This window comes from Brachycentrus maculatus, unplaced genomic scaffold (assembly GCF_059751285.1).
Source record: "Brachycentrus maculatus isolate JH-2025_06_01 unplaced genomic scaffold, ASM5975128v1 h1tg000002l, whole genome shotgun sequence".
Lineage (NCBI taxonomy): Eukaryota > Metazoa > Arthropoda > Insecta > Trichoptera > Brachycentridae > Brachycentrus > Brachycentrus maculatus.
In genome coordinates, this window is record NW_028280757.1 from 70404 (window position 1) to 89744 (window position 19341).

Here is a 19341-nt window from a genome sequence, read left to right on the forward strand (position 1 = left end):
AAATATTAACATACCAAAATTTCACCTAAAGATTTAGGATATTGCATACAATACTTATGTTAAAAAAAATCATAATATGCAATCAGGGTGGAACCATGTAATTCTATAAAAGGGTTGCCAATTGTCCCAATGCATTAATATATTAGAAAATATCCTCAAAAAATTGAGGTCCTGAAAGTTTCTGACATAGAGGTCTATTTTCGACGGGAATTTTATGATTCCTTGGCGTGTTTTTTTTTCCTTATATGTTGTATCCGAAAAAAACCTGAATAAAAAACCTTTTTGGAACTTTTAGCGAAAATTTCTCAATAGGATCTTGGAAAAAGATGGCAGCCATGTCCGGAGGTGCAATATATAAATACAAATTCAATTGAATCGATCATAGGTATGTTTGCCGTTTTTCAACATTTATTTTACAGAAACAACAATAAATTTATATATTGATAGGGTTTATCGAAATGAAAATACTAGTCCCGAGAAAGTGATGCGAGAGATGAAGTAAATCTACTTAATATGTATTCTTCTTGAAATGAGACTTTAAAATTCTAAAGCAATATCTTAATTTTAATCTAAAATCTGTAAATTTACTTGCCCAGAAATAAGAATACTTTGTCTTATTTTTGCTCATTTTATTTAGGAATTTATATTCTTATAATAATTTAGGAATATTTATCTTAAATGCAATATCTCGAATGTATGGATAAAACATATCTTAACCAAAATGAAACTTTAAATTATTATCCGCATTTTTTATATATTTTTTGTACTGTATTCATTAACTTGATCATTAAATTTATTTATTTAAGGTTCTTTAATGTGTAATGATTATTTTTGCATTTTGGATTACTATTGATTACCCCTGTACAAACCACATATGCATATTTTGGTCCGTACATTGTATACTTCTTCATATTTTTTGTATGTACTTTGGAATATATAACTTACGATTGTAACCTTTATATGGTAAAAAAACGTGTTTGCATAACATAATATGGAATAAGTATGATCATTTTTCATGTTAATCTAAAATAAAATATTTTTGAGATTACCAAATTCCTACTTTATAATAGAAAATTCTAAATCTCTCCACTCGGAAACTCAATCGATGCTCCTGTATTTTTTTTTTAAATTTGTAATATGTAATATCCATGTTCATTAAAGTGTAATGTTGGAAAATAAATAAATGTTTGCAAAGTAAGTACAATGTACACGTAGCAATTCTGATGTGTGCTTTATTGGAATCTTGTCTTATTTCTTAATATGTATAGATAACAGCTTATTTATTATCTTTTTTAAATAAATATAATAATAACTGATATAAACTCATTTTTTGTAATCTTACACTTTGTATTCTAGAAATGTGAAATATCGTTACCATTTTTTTATGAATTTATCTTAATATGTATAAAGAGGCCTAGGTATGGTCAACACGAGATTGTCCATATGTTGATGGTTTAAATTGAATTGCAATCGATGAGATGAAACATTAATCGCTAGGAGCTTTGTTAAGTTCAGCAAAAACGCATTAAAAAGTTTTATTTGTTTTACAATATTTTTAATTCATTTTCCATAATTCTTTCCATAATTCATAATTGGTAATTGCAATATATGCAGTTATATCTATAACCAAATCTTTTCCAAAAAATCCAAAGAGCTTAATGCATCTGTCATTTTTACCACGGGGTTTACAACTGAAGGATCATTGATCGCATGATGAGTCTATCGGCAATGTCAACTTAAATTTGCATCATTTTCCATCAGTGAGAAGTTGCAAATGGCAATCGCTTAAATTGCCTGAGTAACAATCAACGAACAATATTCACGGACACATTGACAATCTCATTGACCATTCCAGGACCACTTGAGATTCAGTGTTTCGAGTTGGCTGATCTTGAATGGTATGATCATTGTCATTTAAAGCTCAGCAATTTGGATGTTTCGGACATCGTCAGCTTTGACAATGTCATGTAATTAAATAACCATAGCACTGCCAATGGTTAAATACATTTTTTTTAAAAGGTTGTTAACATATTAACGATTGTGCAAAATGTAATTAGGGAATGTTTCGTCCTTAAGCTTATGACTTTAACAGTTTAAACTCAAAAGGTTGCGACGCTACACAGTAAAAAATATTGTTTTCATTTTATCAATTGTGAGAATATTGTATTATATTATTTGCTAATAAAAACATCCTTTTGTAATTTCATTTTTTGTATTATTTGGATTATTATTAATATAGAATGCCAATGTGTAATGTATAAAAAACAGCTGAGAAGAAAGTTTAAAGATAAAATATAACCATAACAGGGATGAAAGCTGAGATGTTTGAAGGTCTTCAAACTGACTTCCATGAGGGCACTCTAACCTGTGCGACTATGAAGAGTTAAATCACTTTCGAATTGTAGATCACACACTCAAGACTAATATAATAGCAGTGGAAAGGCTACTACTGAAGTGTTGAATTTTATCATTTTAACATATTGAAAAAGTAGCATAATTACATAAATTAATGTTGATAAAAACCCCTTTTGTCCACCTCCGCAGTGTAGTAGTCAGCGCATTTGACTACTGCGCTCGAGGTCCTGGGTTCGATTCCCAGGGGTCAAAACAAATATGGGTGATTTTCACTCATATTTTATTTAATATCACCCTGGACTGATACAAGAAGTGCAGGGCTGATCACCTTGCCTTCATGCTATTAACGATCAAGATAACACTGCGTCGCTACTATGCACGATGCAGTGCCCAATGCACATTGGGTGCAGATAAGGGTTAAAAAAATAATTAAAAATCCTCAAACTATGGATTTTGAAACAGGATTATAAAGGTATTTTCAAAAGACTATGAACTAGTGATAAAAATATTCTGAGAAGAGTTATAATTTTAGTGTTATCAATATTATTACAATGATTACTTACTTTAAATTAATATTTACATTTTAACTATTGATAGTGGAGTACAAGTGAAAGTGACAGTATTTTTGTCAGAATTTGATTTAAATCATTTCTTCATTAGGTAAACGTATATTAGTTTGTATTTTGTTAGTACATTCAGAAGTTTCCAGTACATAAATGATTAAGTTTAATCTTTTAGCAGGGTCGTAGATTCTAAAGATGGGTACATATTGAAGGAATTCATACTGCAGCAGAATGTATAACCATAAATGGGACGTTCGTAGTTCTTATTTTTCAGTACCCTGTGTAACCAAGATATCTTTTCGCAATTATTTTCGCAGAACATTTTCTTTTTGATATCTTCGACTTGTATGAATGGATTATTGATGGTTACAATAGCAACAGCCTGTTTCTTTTGTTTGTTGTGAACGATGGCCCAAACGTAAAGCGGGAGTGGAACTTTTTCATCCGACAAATGAATCTCTACATCTTGACCTCCCGGTGTAGGTAAGCTCAGTGTCCCGTGAGTCCCGACGATCACTTCTATTGGCTTCTTCTTTTCTTTTGTATATTCGTTAATATCTTCCAAAATTCGTTCCCAATTTCCCTTGGCTACTGATGACCAAATACCCACAAAGTTACTCTCGAATTTCTCCACTTCGTAGAGCTGGTCGTTGAAGAACAATTTGGGTAACAGTTTGACCGGACTCACAGTTTCATGCGCAAAGTCGTATTCTTCAGTTAGCAACTTTTTAAGGGCCAATTCGGTTTTGTCGTTTCTGTAGGCACTAAGCATTGCAATCTTGTGTGGAATATTTACCAGAGCTGATATGACTTCTTGATGCTGTACACGTGGTTCGGCTTCGACCGGCAGTTGGAATCGTATGAAGTTAATTTGTTCGGTTTCATAATTATAACAGGCTTCGGCAAGTACAAAGAAAACTGATTGCCTGGCATCGAAGTATTGAATGTAGGTACCCTTGCTAGGTTTGGGGCAGCCGGAGACACTGTGTTTCACTTCTTCAATTACTCTTATTTCGCAATTTAATGTCTTGAACTGGTGTTTCTTTTTATCGTGGTCTACTACCAACGTGTCATCGTCACACTTTGCAGTGAGATTATGTAACTCGGGGTATCCTTTGAAGAAGTTATTTTCGCAAGAGAACAAAACATCTTGGCCATTGGCGATCTTTATTTCATAGTTGTGAGATTTCTGTAGCTTTCCGTCTAATGTGTAAACTAATGGCCGGAATATTGGTGTCTTTTCATAATGTTTAAGGTGAAGAATGCAGGGTTCTGAAAGAAATGCAAGTATAAAATACAAGTCACAAACAAATATTTATAATTAACTTTTTTTTAAATTGATACATAATTTTAGAATGTGGTTGAGTATGGAAGGGTATTATTTAATGATATTCTTCTGTTTAATAAAATATCATATTTTTGTATTGATAAATGGAAGTGATTTTCTAAAAATATAGTGGACTTAAAATGGTTCTTTGAATTAACATTTACACTTTTTACTATTGATAAATAAATAAAAAAATATATCCTTATAAGTTATTTGTCACATTTATAACCAAATATTATCTAAAGGTTACAGTGGTTTAAAAAAAAAGAAACCAGCTAAAATATTAAAATTTAATTAAAAGAAGATAACATATACAATTATCTTTGTTAACAAAGTATAATTTTACATTACCTTGACATTGAACGCCAAATAGGCAAATGCCTAATGTTATCAAGAAAAACACAATTTTTTCTGCCATATTTCCAGCCAACGTCAATCTGCTGCTGTGTCACTAGCCACACTAATATTTTATTAGCATTGTAGTCCAATTTTATAATTTCAATATCATCCTTAAGAGGTATGTTCAAGTTCAATATTGTTGGTTGAGGATGCTTTGTAAAGTTAATAGATGATTTTTATTTATTTACTACACTTACAAAACCATGAGTTATATTTAGTAGTTTTCTTACATTGAAGTTTTGTACTGACATTTCTTGGTGGAACTGCATTTTATAGAATAAAATAATAGCTATGTATATCATTTTTTCCACATAAATTTTATTTGACCAAGTAAAATTCAGACTGGTCTGATGATGTCAGTTATGACAAAATTAGGAAAAAGCTATATAGTTGTTCAGTTGTTATTTTATTCTTTAGTAATTTTCTGTTTTGTCACTCTTCATTTGAATGTTACATTATTGTTATTTATTTATTTCTTAAGTAAATTTTTTCCTTGAACATAAATATATTTAAAATGCTATCCCCTATTTTTTAGAAGACCCCACTATTTTGTACACATTACTACATTTAATATTAGTAATTTAATTTTTGTTTTTAGATTTTTTATTATTTGTACATACATTTTTTTTCAATTTGTTACTGTATTTTCAGGTGGGCCTATGTGACTCATGTTTGGGAATAGATATCAAATTGTGATGGAGCATTGAACCCGGGACCTCTAGCATGGTAGCTGAATGCGATAACCACGACGCTAAGCAAATTGTAGTTTCAATAAGCAGAAACTATTTGCACATCCTTTGCCTAGATTACAAATTGTCATTTGAATGTGATAAACTTGCTAATATTTTCATGGAATGTGAAATTGAATAACAATTTTTTATTTTAATTAGCGTATTATAAAATGTGAGAAAAAATAATATTCTGAAGATATGTAGACTTACTAATATATTCCTGGAATACATAACTGAATAACAAAAGAGAAAAATCATAATATCGGCGAATTTCAACATGTGAGAAAAGTAAATGATAATAAATCTTAGCATCAAAATGTTAGCTGCCTAGAAGTTGATCGTAATTTTCTTAGCATTTTTTATTTGTTTGAACAGGAATAACTGAAAAAAATTGAAGATGGTGTCAATACTTATAACTAATATCATACAGTATAAATATAATAGTGAAATTGGTAATGTCCACACGTATTATAACTGATTCATTTCAGGTCAAAATAATTTCCTGTATAAAAAATTTTACACCGGACTCTTTATCATGAGATATGGAATATAAGTATTATTCTATTATGAATTTGAAAACTTTGGTGTTAAAGACTTTACGTTATATATTTTCGACAACAAATATTCGAAAAAGACTGCACAATCAGATCAATCAGAACCTAAAATCTAGTGGTCTCAAAAGTCTGTGTAATCGGAATGCATGTATGACTAGATGTATGGATGCGAAGGAGGCGAGGAGTGTATGTCAGGACACAAGAGTGTGGTGTTCCATCTTCTCTGCCTACTCCTGCGGGAAACAGCGTGATGGTAGTAATAGTAACAGTAGTAGTATTTGAAATAATAAATATTCTGAAGAAAACTACAAGAAAAACACAAACAAGCTGTCAATACTTTACATGTTGATAAAAGTATCAATTTTGAAAGTAATTTATTGTAGTTAATAATATAAAATTATCGACTTTATGAGTATGTAGACCTGTTAATAAAATTTATTTTTTGTTTATGAGTATAAACAAAAGTTTGTGAACATTTTGGTTGTGAACAGATAATAATTTATAGATTAACATTGTAAAATTCTCAGCAAACATTAGTCAGACATTGGTAAATAAAAATACCAGCACAGAGGTTATCACAACTCTTGATAAAAGGTTATGGAGCAGATTCTCTCAGTTCCATATAATTTATTCCACTGAAACTTCATAATGAATAGTCTTGCAGTTATCATATTAATTTTTATTTTCTCTTTTGGTGGCTCTTTTTGTGAAGGTGAGTGATTACTACTTTTGTTGTGTATGAACACAGATTATATTTTTTTTTATGTACATATATAAAATACCACTGCATTATTATTATTTCACAAACCAGCACAAAACGTTGTTAAAAAAAAGTTTGCTGTTTTTTTATTCTAAGTGGATCAATTAAAAATTATTATTTAAAAATTAAAATAAAATATATTTTTACTACAGTGTTTTATACTATTTTTAATGACATTACAGTTACTTATAAAACATATAATATTCAATCTACATATAACATTGTTCAGTAGAATATGCTGCATACATTATTGTGGGTTTTCAGCAGTATAGCCAGTTCCATTGTTGACATCAGTTGACATTATCTCTTTTAGGATAATTTTTCATATCTTAAAAACACTTTTCTTAGAATGCAGAAACATTCCTTGCTTTTTGTTTTCAGAGTCGTGCCTTATTAACATTGACTGTGATGATTGCCTGCCAGAAAACTTGCCAGTGGTCTTATCTCATACTGCAAATGAAAATGTATTAAATATAAGGAATGGAGATGAAGTTCATTTGAACTGTCATGAAACAAAATTTATTAGTTATCCGGAGAAAAACTCAATCAAAGCATTCTGTGAAAATGGCAGATTCAGAGTTCTCGAAGATGACTTGATCACAAATCACCTTAGTGAACTCGGTTGCCTGGCCGACCATTATGAAGATGTTTTGCACGAAGTGGAATTTTGTCAGAACCCCTACCAGGGACGCTCGTACCAACATCGACATTCTACCGTTTTCCATCTGGTTGAAATATGTTACGATACTGATTTAGGTCAAACCATCTTTGCTCATATGACTATTTCAAATGAAAATAATTTAGTCAAAACTCCACATGCTGAAGACGGTCGAGCAAAACTAAGCATTTTAGGAAATTTCAACATGATGTTTGACAAATCAAATAAAATTGAGGCGGAAAAAATATTTGGTAATAATATAGCGATGAACAAAAAGGTTAAATTTATGCTAGAGAATCACAATTTTTACTATGCTGATCAAATGTTAACATCTACCAAATTACTGCCTAGTATATTTTTCCATGATCAAAATGGAAGAGTTAGTAAATTTATTTCTAATAAAGCGGCAGTTTGGAAAAGCATTGCCCTGGGAAATTTAAAAAATTTACAGCTGGATATTGTTGACGCATTTAAGAGAAATGAAACAAAAAATGGAAATGACACAATACATATTTATGTTGGTACCCATGATGTGTTATCCCTAAACGCCGTGGATAAAAATCAAGAAATTTATCTAAAGCCTGGAAAGAAATATCCCGTCCCCAAATATATCTGGACAATTGTATACAATGAAAATGAACACAAAGCTGTTGTCCTCATCATTATTAATAATCCATTTATTTCTATTAGTGAAATCCGTCAAACTGTCTTCTGTCCAAGTTTGTGTAACTCTGTGAACTGGATCAAACATTTAAAAACCAGCAGCAATTACGAGCGAAGTGCTTATGGTCTAGTATTCTGTTGCGACTTACCATCTTTTGCAAAAGTGGTGAAAAGCACTCCTAACATAATGCCCAACGTGCATATGGGAGAAAGGGGTATTTTAAAGGAAAGCCTACCATAAACAGTCTATTGAAGTTCTGGAACTTCGGGATTATCAATAAAATCTGGCGGTGGAAGTTTTTCTTGAGGCAACATTATTGGAGCCGGATACACTGGAGTTAAATTATTCATCTTAGTAGTAATATTAGTGAAGTCTAAAATGTTATGAGAGCTCCCAATTTCCAAAAACTCGCGTCTAAAAAATACAACAGTGTATTAAAACATATTTAAATTTTATGTTATATCTTATTCCAACATTTTTTTTTCTTTGATTTCATTTCATTTATTATTTAGTTAATTCAAGGATCATATGTACATATTTTATCATGGACCAAGGGATGTTTAAACTTATAAAATAAAAAATAAATAAAATTAAGTGTGTTTTTTTTGACATCACAATACTTTGAAATATGATTTTTATATACCAATAAATTTAGTTATTTAGCAAAAAAATATTTACTTATTTTGCTGATTAGTTTGCTGATGACATGTCTCAGTTATTTTCTTGTTTTCACATTTTATTTTCATATCGACAAATGATTTGTTTTTGCTAAACACTTTTTTTACTCTAGGCATTGTGATTAATAAACGTCCTGTTATTTGTGATCTCTGGGCTGAAGAGTTTGTAGTATCGACTTCTTCGGGCAAACAAAGTTGAAATATTTTTTCTTTGATGGTAACCCGGACATAACTAGGTTGAACATCAACGTCTATCAATGTTATGTCTAAATATCTGTAATTTATCATACAAATTAAAGCTTTCAAATAAAAATGTAATAATATTGATGAAAACGTATTAAATTTATTTAAATCCAACCTTTCACTGTTTAATTTCTGATACCGGTTTACAGTTGGCCAATCTTAAAACCTGCTTAACTTGCTAGATTCAAAAAAATTACCCATACTAGTTTTTAAAGTTGGCCAATAAGATACCCTTAATTTAGTTTCCTAGTATGTACTTTCAAGTTTATTCTTCTGATTCTGATCCTCATAAATACCCAATCGTGCATAGGTCACTGCATTAGATTGACAAAGTATTTTGTTAAATGTTAATTATATAATTGCAAGTTCTTATATATGTTTTGAACCTTCTGAAAATTAAACCTGAGAACTCCAGCATGATATCCAAATAGGTTTCGTGCTGCAAAATTGATCACCTTGCCTTTACATAATCCACAATCAACATAACACTGCATTTTATGATACAGCGCTTTATCCACCATTTAGGTGCTGATAGGTGAGGAAGAATAAAATGAAATTTATTTTAGTTAAATTAAATATATGATTTAAAATACTTTTCATAAATAATTCAATATTAATTACTTAAATATTTCAACATCCAATTTATAATATTCTGGATTATCATCCTTGAAAAGGAATTTAATTTTTGCTTGGTTGATATTATATGGTCTTCCTTCAGGAGAAAATAGTGGTCGTTCCTTCTTGACTTCATTTTCATTACTTTTTCTTGGATTCCGACGAAGATTTGTTTGTCTGTCCATTTCGATTCGAACTTCAGGGGAGTGTTCGCTTTTTTCATTCCAAAACCTGAGAACACACAGGTACAACTCACGTGTACTGTTTTGTAACTGACTAAAAACCTAGTATACCCTCTACAAGTAAATCTTTGATTTCCAAACCTTCAATGATACAAAACCTAATTTCAAATTATTTGATTGACTGCAAAAATCATACAAAAATTAAATGTTTTGCAGAAGTTTAATAACTAGCAGTCCGCAGAATCCATGCTCTTAATATTATGAGCGATTACTTGCGGTCCTCAACAAAAGTGTATGCTTTTCAGAATTTTTTTGTTGTTGTCTATTACTTTAAAACCATGACAGAGGAGACATTTTTATGTATGCAAATATAAATACTACGCTTAGTATAAAAAAGTATACTAATTGTAAATTATATTTTCAAGTGTTTTCCAGTATGTGAAATAATTCCGAAGAATCTTAACATGCATACATAAAAAAAGTCTTCGCTAGCTTACAATTATCAACCATAGATTTATTTTATGAAATTTATTTTTAAAAAAACTTGCGCTATCACTTGTGCAACATATATATAAAGTGAAAACTTTAAAAATGTTGTTTTTAACCATGGATAGAATGAGCAAGGTGTATAAAATCTACACTTAAACCAGACAGGTCGTAAGCCTTAACCTAGACTTTCATATTTCCATCTCAAGGCAGTTCTTCAGCCGTGAATTTAGTTATTTGCAATAATAAAATCTTGATTAAAAAAAAACTCACAAGTGGTGGTATTTTAACGCTAAATGTAATAAAAACAACTCAAATATTGACATTAAGATGAGTAATAATCAATAAATTAAATTATTGAGAAGAAATCTTAAAACCTTTTACACTTTTCTTCATCGTCTAGGTCACCATCTTCATCAGCTTTTTCTTGATATTGTTTTTGCAGCCTGTTTTTCTGTATGTTTCGTTGAAGTGCGTACTCTTTTTGTTGTTTAATAATATCTTTCTCTGTTTCTGAAAAATTTTGGAGAGCAACTATTCTCTCAGACCTTTTAATTTTTTCATTATCAAGAAACTCCAACTGTGGTAAAACAGATATGACATATTCTCTATATCCCGTGTAATCTACAAAACAATCCAAATGTAGCTAAACATATGAAAATTAATATATATTTTTTAAATATTGTATACTTACCTGTGCACGGATTTCCAGTTAAGCATAGCAGCCGCAGATTAAAGTTACCGGAAAGATTTGTTATACTGGTTAGTTCTCCAATAAAATTTAGAGTAAAATCAAGTTTTTCAAGAGATTCACATCGTTCTAAATTTTCTATTTTTTCAATATTATTTATTGCCAAATTAAGGTATTCTAATTCTTTTAATTTATTTAAGTTTTCTGAAATTAATTGGATCATATTTTAAAATTTTATTTGTACATTTATAAGTACTAACACATAATGTTATCAGTAGTTAGTATACTACGACTACTACTACTGCTACTTCTTCTACTACCATCACACTGTTTCTCCATAGGGGTAGGCAGAAATGATGGAACGCCACACTCTATCCTGACATACACTCCTCGCCTCCTTCACATCCATACATCTAATCATATATGCCCTCTGATTACGCACACTTTTGACACCACCAGATTTTAGGTTCTGATTGATCTGATTGTGCCAGTATATAGTATGCTATGATATTTTTTAAAAAGACAGGGGTCATTGATTTCTAATAATTTATTTTGTATAAAAATTTCTGTATAATTTATTTTGCTTCAAACAAATACGCTTTTAAACAAAGATATTTATAACTAACTAACCATCACGCCGCTTCTCCGCAGGGGTAGGCAGAAAGAATCGAACGCCACACTACTCTGTCTTTGCAAACATTCTTCGCCTCTTATACATTCATGCATCTCCTCATACAGACCCGACGATTATTACAACTCCTGACCCGAGGAAAGAACGGTTAAACAAATTTATGAGGCGAATATAATTGGAAAAAGAAGCAGAGGAAGACCGTGGAAAACTTGGCACAATCAGGTATGTCAAATACTTGAAAGCGGCCGGGTCAGGAGTCGTAATAAGATATTTATTAATTTAAAAAAAAGGGTATTAAAGTTTAGTTATTGCACTGGAGACTTGAAAATTTCAGACTGCAGTAATCCTTAATTGACTAACTAACCCAATAACTAAAACTTTCTAATTATTTTTATTTATTTTACCGATTTTAGCAATAAGGTTGGATTGAAGTAATAATATTTGTAACTTTGGACACCAATCTTGGATGTATTCTATTTTTTCTATACTTTCTTGGTGGAGAGAAATTTCCCTTAATGGTGCTAGCTGCATATCATGATGTTCGGCCTTCTTGCGTACCATCTCTACTGTAACTGGAAAGGCATTAAAAAAATTAGGGACTGTAATGTGTATTAAGACAGTTCCCAACTCATATTTTTATTGTTATAAAGTTCAATAATATAAACTGAACATTCAATGATGCCATCTCAAGAGATCTAATTTTTATTACTATTTCAAAAGAGGTTTCACATAGAAAAATCCATTGGGAACTGCCCATGTATTAGAATTATAAGAATTTTACAAAAGAACTATTGCATTGAAATTGAAGAAAATACATTATTTTTACCTTTTACCATTTTTATGCCTGTTAGGTGTATGTCAACTATACTAGGTACTTTATCAACATAATAACCAAGCAGCAACTGTTTCCATGGAGATGTTATTTTATAAATATTAACCAAATAAGAGCGACTGCAAGAGTTATATTTCCACTCTTGATTTTAGTATTTTTTTTTATTAAGATTAAAATCAAGCAAGAGGAATACAGACTTCGCTTTTCCATGGCTACTGTATCATCAAATACTTAGAGTTACAGCCATTTAGAATTATATTGTAAATTATATTATAATTAGATGTAAGGTAAATTGCAAATATGTGTATGCATGTAATAGGTGACATGCTTAATATATGAGTCATAAGCGGTGTGTGTATAATTACAGTAACTAAATAACTGAACTGCAAAGCCACTACTACTACCATCACGCCGTTTCCCCGCAGGGGTAGGCAGAGAGGATAAAACGCCACACTCTATCCTGACATACACTCCTCGCCTCCTTCACATCCATACATCTAGTCATACATGCCCTCCTGATTTTAGGTTCTGGTTGATCTGATTGTGCCAAGTCTTTTTCGGTCATTCTCGTTCTGTTTTCCCTATCACATTCGCCACATATATTTTCTTAGTCATTCTCTCACTATCCATTCGCTCCACATGTCCATACCACCGCAAAGAACTCTTCCTAATCTTTTCAATGATTCCTCATTCAGCCTTACATTCCTTTTTTATATCTTCGTTTTTAATTCTGTCATACAATTTTCCACACATTCGTCCGAGGGAGCGCATTTCAACAGCGTTCACTCTGCTTTCATTCTTCCTTTGCCATTTCCATGTTTCACTTCCATACGTTAATGTCGGTAGTACACTTGAAGCAAGGTAAGTTGAAACAAATAACGAAAACTGACCTATGGACACATTTATGAAAAATCTTGGACACAAATAAAAGGGTTAATGTTAGCTTTGAGTGATCAAATGATAATCCATAAGGTTTTTTTTTTTAATAATGTAAAAGCGCTAAAAAAAGTGTTGTAATAATGTTTTAATTACATTTGTTTTTACAATGTGCAAAATTAGTGAAATGTAGAATTTGCTACCTTTTTTATATAGCGTATTAAAAATATTCCTTATTTGAATAATAACAAAAAATGTTTGACAACGAAATATTGAGCCACAGAGACATTTTTTTACAGAGGGGTAGGTACTTACATTTTCTTAAAAAAAATACATTAATCTTACAGCCATAATTTATTATTTAAAAAAATGAGTTAAACGTCAAAACAATTTCGAGTTTCGCACGATTCACGGAATTCAATAAAAATATTGTCTCTTATGTAGTTAGTAATACACAAAAATGGATATCGTTAATACAGCTAAATTTTTAGAACTTCTAGAATCAAATGGTGACAAGGTTTCCGCCGAAACATTAGCGTTGTGCCATTATGACGAACCTGATCTGCAATTTGAGTTTACAGTAATATGACTTTATAATTTACTTTTCTATTACAAATTAACATAAGTGTCATTTGTGTTTTAAATGAAGTGTAAATTATTTGTTTATTTTCAGACTACATCGTGTTACGATTGCAACGGATATTATGGCCCATGTTTTGGAGAACCAGTCTGCTTGACTTGTCATTCTTTTCTGTTCCCGGATTATGCCACCTTTTTACCTACGTCGTTTATTAGCAGCGAGAAAACTGACGATGGTGATTCTGGAAATGACGAACCTTGTGATTTGAACTATACGGCTGAGAAACGTGCTAATCAGCCTACGCCGAAAAATAATGTGTTATTATGGTTCTTTCAGGTATGGAAATATGGAATAATATCCTGCCGATTTCTTAACCCTCCCTTCCCGGTGTTGTGTACCTTGTACACATAGCTTCTAATAACCATTATATCTCCATAAAAAAATACAAGGCTAAGATTTTAGGTATTCCTCCATAACATATTTACGCATTGATTTAAATAATATTAATAATAATCAGAATTTGTCGGGTACATCAGAGGTATTTTGTGAATATCGGAAACAAATTCGTGTATAAACAGCGCGCGAAGAGTGTTCGCATCTCACTCTTGCATACTTGCACTGTGCAAGGGTGAGGAGCTCAAAGCTCAATGCTCTCTGGCTAGCGGCAGTAGCTCTTGGGCTTCCGACAAGAGTGGACCTATGCTTGTTCCGTGAGCGTTGCCAGATGGTTTTTTAATGTTTTCAGCAAATATATCTAAATTATTATAATTTTTGACTTCATTTATAATTAATAAAGGGGATTAGCTCTGAATGTCCGTATTTTTCCTAAATTTTGATTGTGTAGTGACTACCCAACACCGGGACGCGCATTTTTAATTTAGCACCGGAAGGGAAAGGTTAAAAAAATCTATTCCAATCTGGTCCTACTTCTACCTCAATTGGATGGGAAAGATGGCTGCTTTCAAATTTTTCATGAGAAAAACTAACTAACTAACCATCACGTCGCTTCACCGCAGGGTTAGGCAAAGAGAATAGAACGCCATACCATTCTGTCTTTTTCTTCAAACATTCACGTTCATGCATCTCCTTACACATACCTGCTGAATATTTCGACTCTTAACCTGATCGCTTTCAAGTATTTGGCATACCTGATCATGCCAGATTTATCTCGGTCTTCCTCTGCTCCTTTTTCTATTTTTCATGAGAAGGAAATTTATAATATGTACCATGTAAAATACCATTTATAATACCATATAGTTTTCATGAGAATGTAATTTATAATACCTTAAATTTCCTGGGTAACACCTGGTCGTGTCACTTTTAAAAACTTGGCACAAAACGTATGTTGATCATTTTTTGACTGGACAAATACTCAAATAGGAGTCAATCAACACTCACCTTGCTAATCTCACATGTCACTTTACTCACATCGCATTTCACAGATGAAATTATAATGTTTGCTTCTGTCTTTAGAATATTAACAACAATAAAATAAACAATGGCGATGATAGGCCAGAAGAACCGAATCCTCCTGTACTCGCTCAGATGATTGCACCCAATCTTCCACCCAATGTAGAAAACCGCTTGGAATTATTGTCCAATCCCCGCCCGGGAGATCAGATGGAACCAGATCTTGTCCAAAGGCTTCCTCCTGAAGGTAACACTTTTTAATACTTAACTCAAAAGTGCCAAGGGATAGTTTTGTTCTACGAACTTGTGAGCTTGCACGCAGAGGTAAAAATGTATAGAATCACATGGTTTTCTTTACATAAGGTTAATTTACAAGTAGTTTTATGTAAACATTAAAATTTACCGTTATATTTAACACGTTAAACGCCAATGCTAAAATTTGTCAATTTTGAAAATCACAAAAAAATTACTTTTCTGTAATTTACATATTTTAATAATATAATGTATGTATTTAGTTTAATTTAATTTTATGATTCGAAGATGGATTCCATAGTTCAAGCATTTTGAATATATCTCATAATAAATTGAATGATATTATAATTAGATATGTCCAACTGACAGGTCTGCAAAATGGTTAAAATACATTGCATAAAAATGTATTATTACAATGATTTTTCCCTCTAATTTTAAAAATTCTGAACTCTTAAATGTATTTTTTTTATAGTTCTTCTCTGGATCTTTAGCTATTTGGATGATCTGTCATTATGTAGTGTAAGTATGGTTTGCCAACTATGGAGGAATTTACTCAAAGCACACGTGCCGAATCAAAATTGGGCAAATTTTATCAAAAAAAGATGGCCGCTGTACAAATCTTTAGTCAACAACAACCAGTGGTTTAAGGTGAGCACAAATATGGAAATAATTATAATTCCAAACATTCATATTAAGTGTTCATATCGAGTGAAATTTGTTTTGAAAAATAGTTGAATTAATTTTTCCTTTTTTTAGACTTACCAAAGACTGATCACATCATGTTTCTGTTACACGTGTCTTGTTCAAATGGCAGTGCAAGCACAACCTGTCGGAGAAGAAAATAGTTGGCGGCGAAATAGACTAAATACTGAAACAAAGGTTATTATCTACTCTGACTCGCATAAACATGAGATGCATGTTTTTTTATTCATGTGACAATTGGGTAAAATTTTCATCTGACATCCCATCAACAATAACAGCCAATGACAATTTTTTTCCTGCGCATTTTGTTCTTTTTTTATATAAGTCTTTGTTCTTAATTATCTTAAAATTGTTAATGTTAAAATTAATTACGAAATTTAAATTTAAATGTACTTGAAAATTTCAAATACTTGAAGGAGGCCGGGTCAGGAGTCGTAATAATCGTCGGGTATGTATGAGGAGATGCATGAATGTAGAAGAGGCAAAGAATGTTTGCAAAGACAGAGTGGTGTGGCGTTCGATTCTCTCTGCTTACCCCTACGGTAAAGCGGCGTGATGGTTAGTTAGTTTTTAAACTATTAACTCATTCAATATACTACTATTTCTTTCCACCATTTTAAATTCAATTGCTAGTTGATTACAACATTTAGGCATCAACTGAATAATTTTAATGTATTTATTTAAATAACTTTATTAAAATACTTCAATCCACTCATTCAAATAATATGAGCAATCTTATATTATTTTAATGAGTGGATCAATCAAATAACTCAGTTATTTTCATTTAATTTATTACATCGATATTACCAATATTTTATAGGTCTTACACAATGACCCTCCGGAAGGAATAGCAGCTATTCCACTAGATGTTAAGTGTTGCCATTGGCAAGCAACTTTGACAGGTCCTATTGGTTCTCCATACGAGGGTGGCTTGTTTTATCTGTACATACAAGTTCCATACAGGTACTAAAAATATTTTTAAAATTATAAATATACTAAACTGAATTCAAGCATATTTTATTTGTTCATTATATATTATATAAAATTTCAGTTATCCACTCAATCCACCAGTAGTCAGGTTCTTAACAAAAATACTGCATCCAAACATTTCGAGGCACGGTGATGTAGGTATAGATTGTATACATCACAATTGGTCTGTGGCATTAACAATCAGCAAAGTCCTCATTTCCATCCAGAGCTTGTTGACAGATCCGTACACCAAGGTAACTAATATAACATGAACTCAAATTTATCCAAGTCTAAGAATATCAAATAATTTTTTAAATGTCATTCCCTATTAATTTTTTTACCTATGATAATAATTTATAAACTGCTCGTTTATTTGAAATCAAAGAGACTGAATATTGGAAAATATTTAAGCAAACTACTTAACTTGGTAACCTTTTTTGTATTTGTTTTTTGTCAAGAAAATAATGAAAGGAGTAATAAAACTGCCTATTTACGTCAATTATAAGCATTATTAACTTTTGAAGACAGTTTCTAAATTAAAAAATTTACATATATCAGTACTTAACGCACTGCTAAGTCTTGATACGAGATAATCTTTTTAAAAACATAAAAATAAAAAATAATTTTATTTCATTATTTTTTCACCTTTGCCATTTTTAACCTTTAAAATTAAATATGTTCTTATAGGATGTCATTGTTACACTTTAATTAACACATTGTTTGCGGGAAATACTTAAAAGCGTCTTTTACATACCGTTGGTAGAGTGCCAGAGACGCTAAAAAACATTGCACAGATCAGAATTGGGTTTGCAGTTACTTGCGATTAGTATACTGAGGGTCAGGCGGCCAACTATCTGAGTATAGTTAGGGTCGGGGTTGATGAAAAAACCACCCGTAAATTATGTTAATACAGTTGTTTGTCAGACTACTGGCCATCTATCAAACCATAACTACGCAATGCTCTGTGTATACGGGGCATCAAGAATTTTGACATTGTGCAGTTAACTAATAATGATCAATTAGCTATAATGCTTATGCTCAATAAAACAGATACTAATACTTTTCTCCTGTAGATTTGTATGGAACCAGTCCTGGGACACATGTACAATACAGACAGGAAGAAATTTGAACATCTAGCTCGACAGTGGACCTGGAAGTACGCCATGCATGATGTCATGTTACATCAACCTAAATTTAAATAATATGTATTATATAAAAAATATGTAATTATTGTTAACAATACTTACACAATTATTTAGCATATTCATCACATCTGATATTAGACTGCAATTAGGATTTCTGCTATTTAAAATATTTACACACCATAAAACTAGTTTATTCCAATAAATCAAATGATAAATTATCAAATTGGTCAAATGATGAGCTAAAACAGGGAATTGATCTTTTTTTACTGAGATTTCTTGATGAAATTATACCGTAATAAACATCTTTAATTTTAAGCAAGTTTAAAAGTTTCCATAAGACAATGCCAGTTATGATGAAACCTAGTGAATATTTAAAAAAAGTTTATAGTCATTAATGTTCTAATGTGTATACCAAAATACGTTTTAATGAAATATCTGAATTAATTAATTTAAAAAATATAAAGATTTCCAAAAGTGATCTAATTTCACCAAGTATACTGATACATTTATACAGTATTTCATAATACTGTGACACCATCTCGGCTGTCCAAATTCAAAACACAGTAAGGGACATTTTTTTTGTAGTACGTTTTTTTGCATTTTTGGATTAAGTAGAATCTACTTAGTCCGAAAATGTAAAAAAACGTATAACAAAAAAAAATGTCCCTTACTGTGTTTTGAGTTTGGACAGCCGATCTAGCAGGACATTAATATACGGCAACACTGGATTTATCAAAACAGATGTGTTTAAAAAAATATATTCTAGCATATAGCCAGACGGCACTGCTTGCACCAGCAACATTTTTTACTACTTAATAAATATGACGCGAACATATTTATTTCCGGGAACATGTTTTATTTCCAGGTACTGGATTATCTGCATTATTGTTGTTTTTTTTTTAATTAGTATAAAACATCCCAGATAATCTGTCTTCCAGTGTATTGGGAGGCTGCTATATTTAAATACTCAATAATTCAAAGCGTCAGGTCTTATTTTATCTGCTAATTAAAAGGAATTATTTTTTTATAAAATAATTTC

The 19341-nt window shown here is 31.1% G+C and overlaps 3 protein-coding genes and 1 long non-coding RNA gene across 4 annotated transcripts; 2 read left to right on the forward strand and 2 right to left on the reverse strand.

Annotated features, from left to right (window-relative positions):
* Positions 1-2849: 2849 nt before the first annotated feature.
* Positions 2850-4707, reverse strand: LOC148314029 (uncharacterized). Its single transcript, XM_088277592.1, has 2 exons — positions 4597-4707; positions 2850-4190 (listed from the first exon to the last, which is right to left on the reverse strand). Exons 1-2 carry the CDS (start codon positions 4661-4663, stop codon positions 3082-3084), a joined length of 1176 nt encoding a protein of 391 aa, XP_088133718.1. The 5' UTR covers positions 4664-4707; the 3' UTR covers positions 2850-3081.
* A 1851-nt stretch (positions 4708-6558) lies between these two features.
* LOC148314030 (uncharacterized) lies at positions 6559-8601 on the forward strand. The gene is made up of 2 exons (XR_015839293.1): positions 6559-6641; positions 7071-8601. It is a non-coding gene; the product is annotated as an uncharacterized LOC148314030 (long non-coding RNA).
* LOC148314031 (protein tilB-like) lies at positions 8257-12480 on the reverse strand. Its single transcript, XM_088277825.1, has 7 exons — positions 12363-12480; positions 11941-12108; positions 10909-11109; positions 10592-10838; positions 9553-9777; positions 8690-8962; positions 8257-8425 (listed from the first exon to the last, which is right to left on the reverse strand). The coding sequence occupies exons 1-7, from the start codon at positions 12370-12372 to the stop codon at positions 8257-8259; spliced, it is 1293 nt and encodes a 430-aa protein (XP_088133951.1). The 5' UTR covers positions 12373-12480.
* Positions 12481-13615: 1135 nt separating this feature from the next.
* LOC148314032 (uncharacterized) lies at positions 13616-18742 on the forward strand. Its single transcript, XM_088278012.1, has 8 exons — positions 13616-13824; positions 13918-14160; positions 15298-15481; positions 15959-16134; positions 16243-16365; positions 17009-17151; positions 17240-17411; positions 18231-18742. The coding sequence occupies exons 1-8, from the start codon at positions 13705-13707 to the stop codon at positions 18357-18359; spliced, it is 1290 nt and encodes a 429-aa protein (XP_088134138.1). The 5' UTR covers positions 13616-13704; the 3' UTR covers positions 18360-18742.
* The last annotated feature ends 599 nt before the right edge of the window (positions 18743-19341 follow it).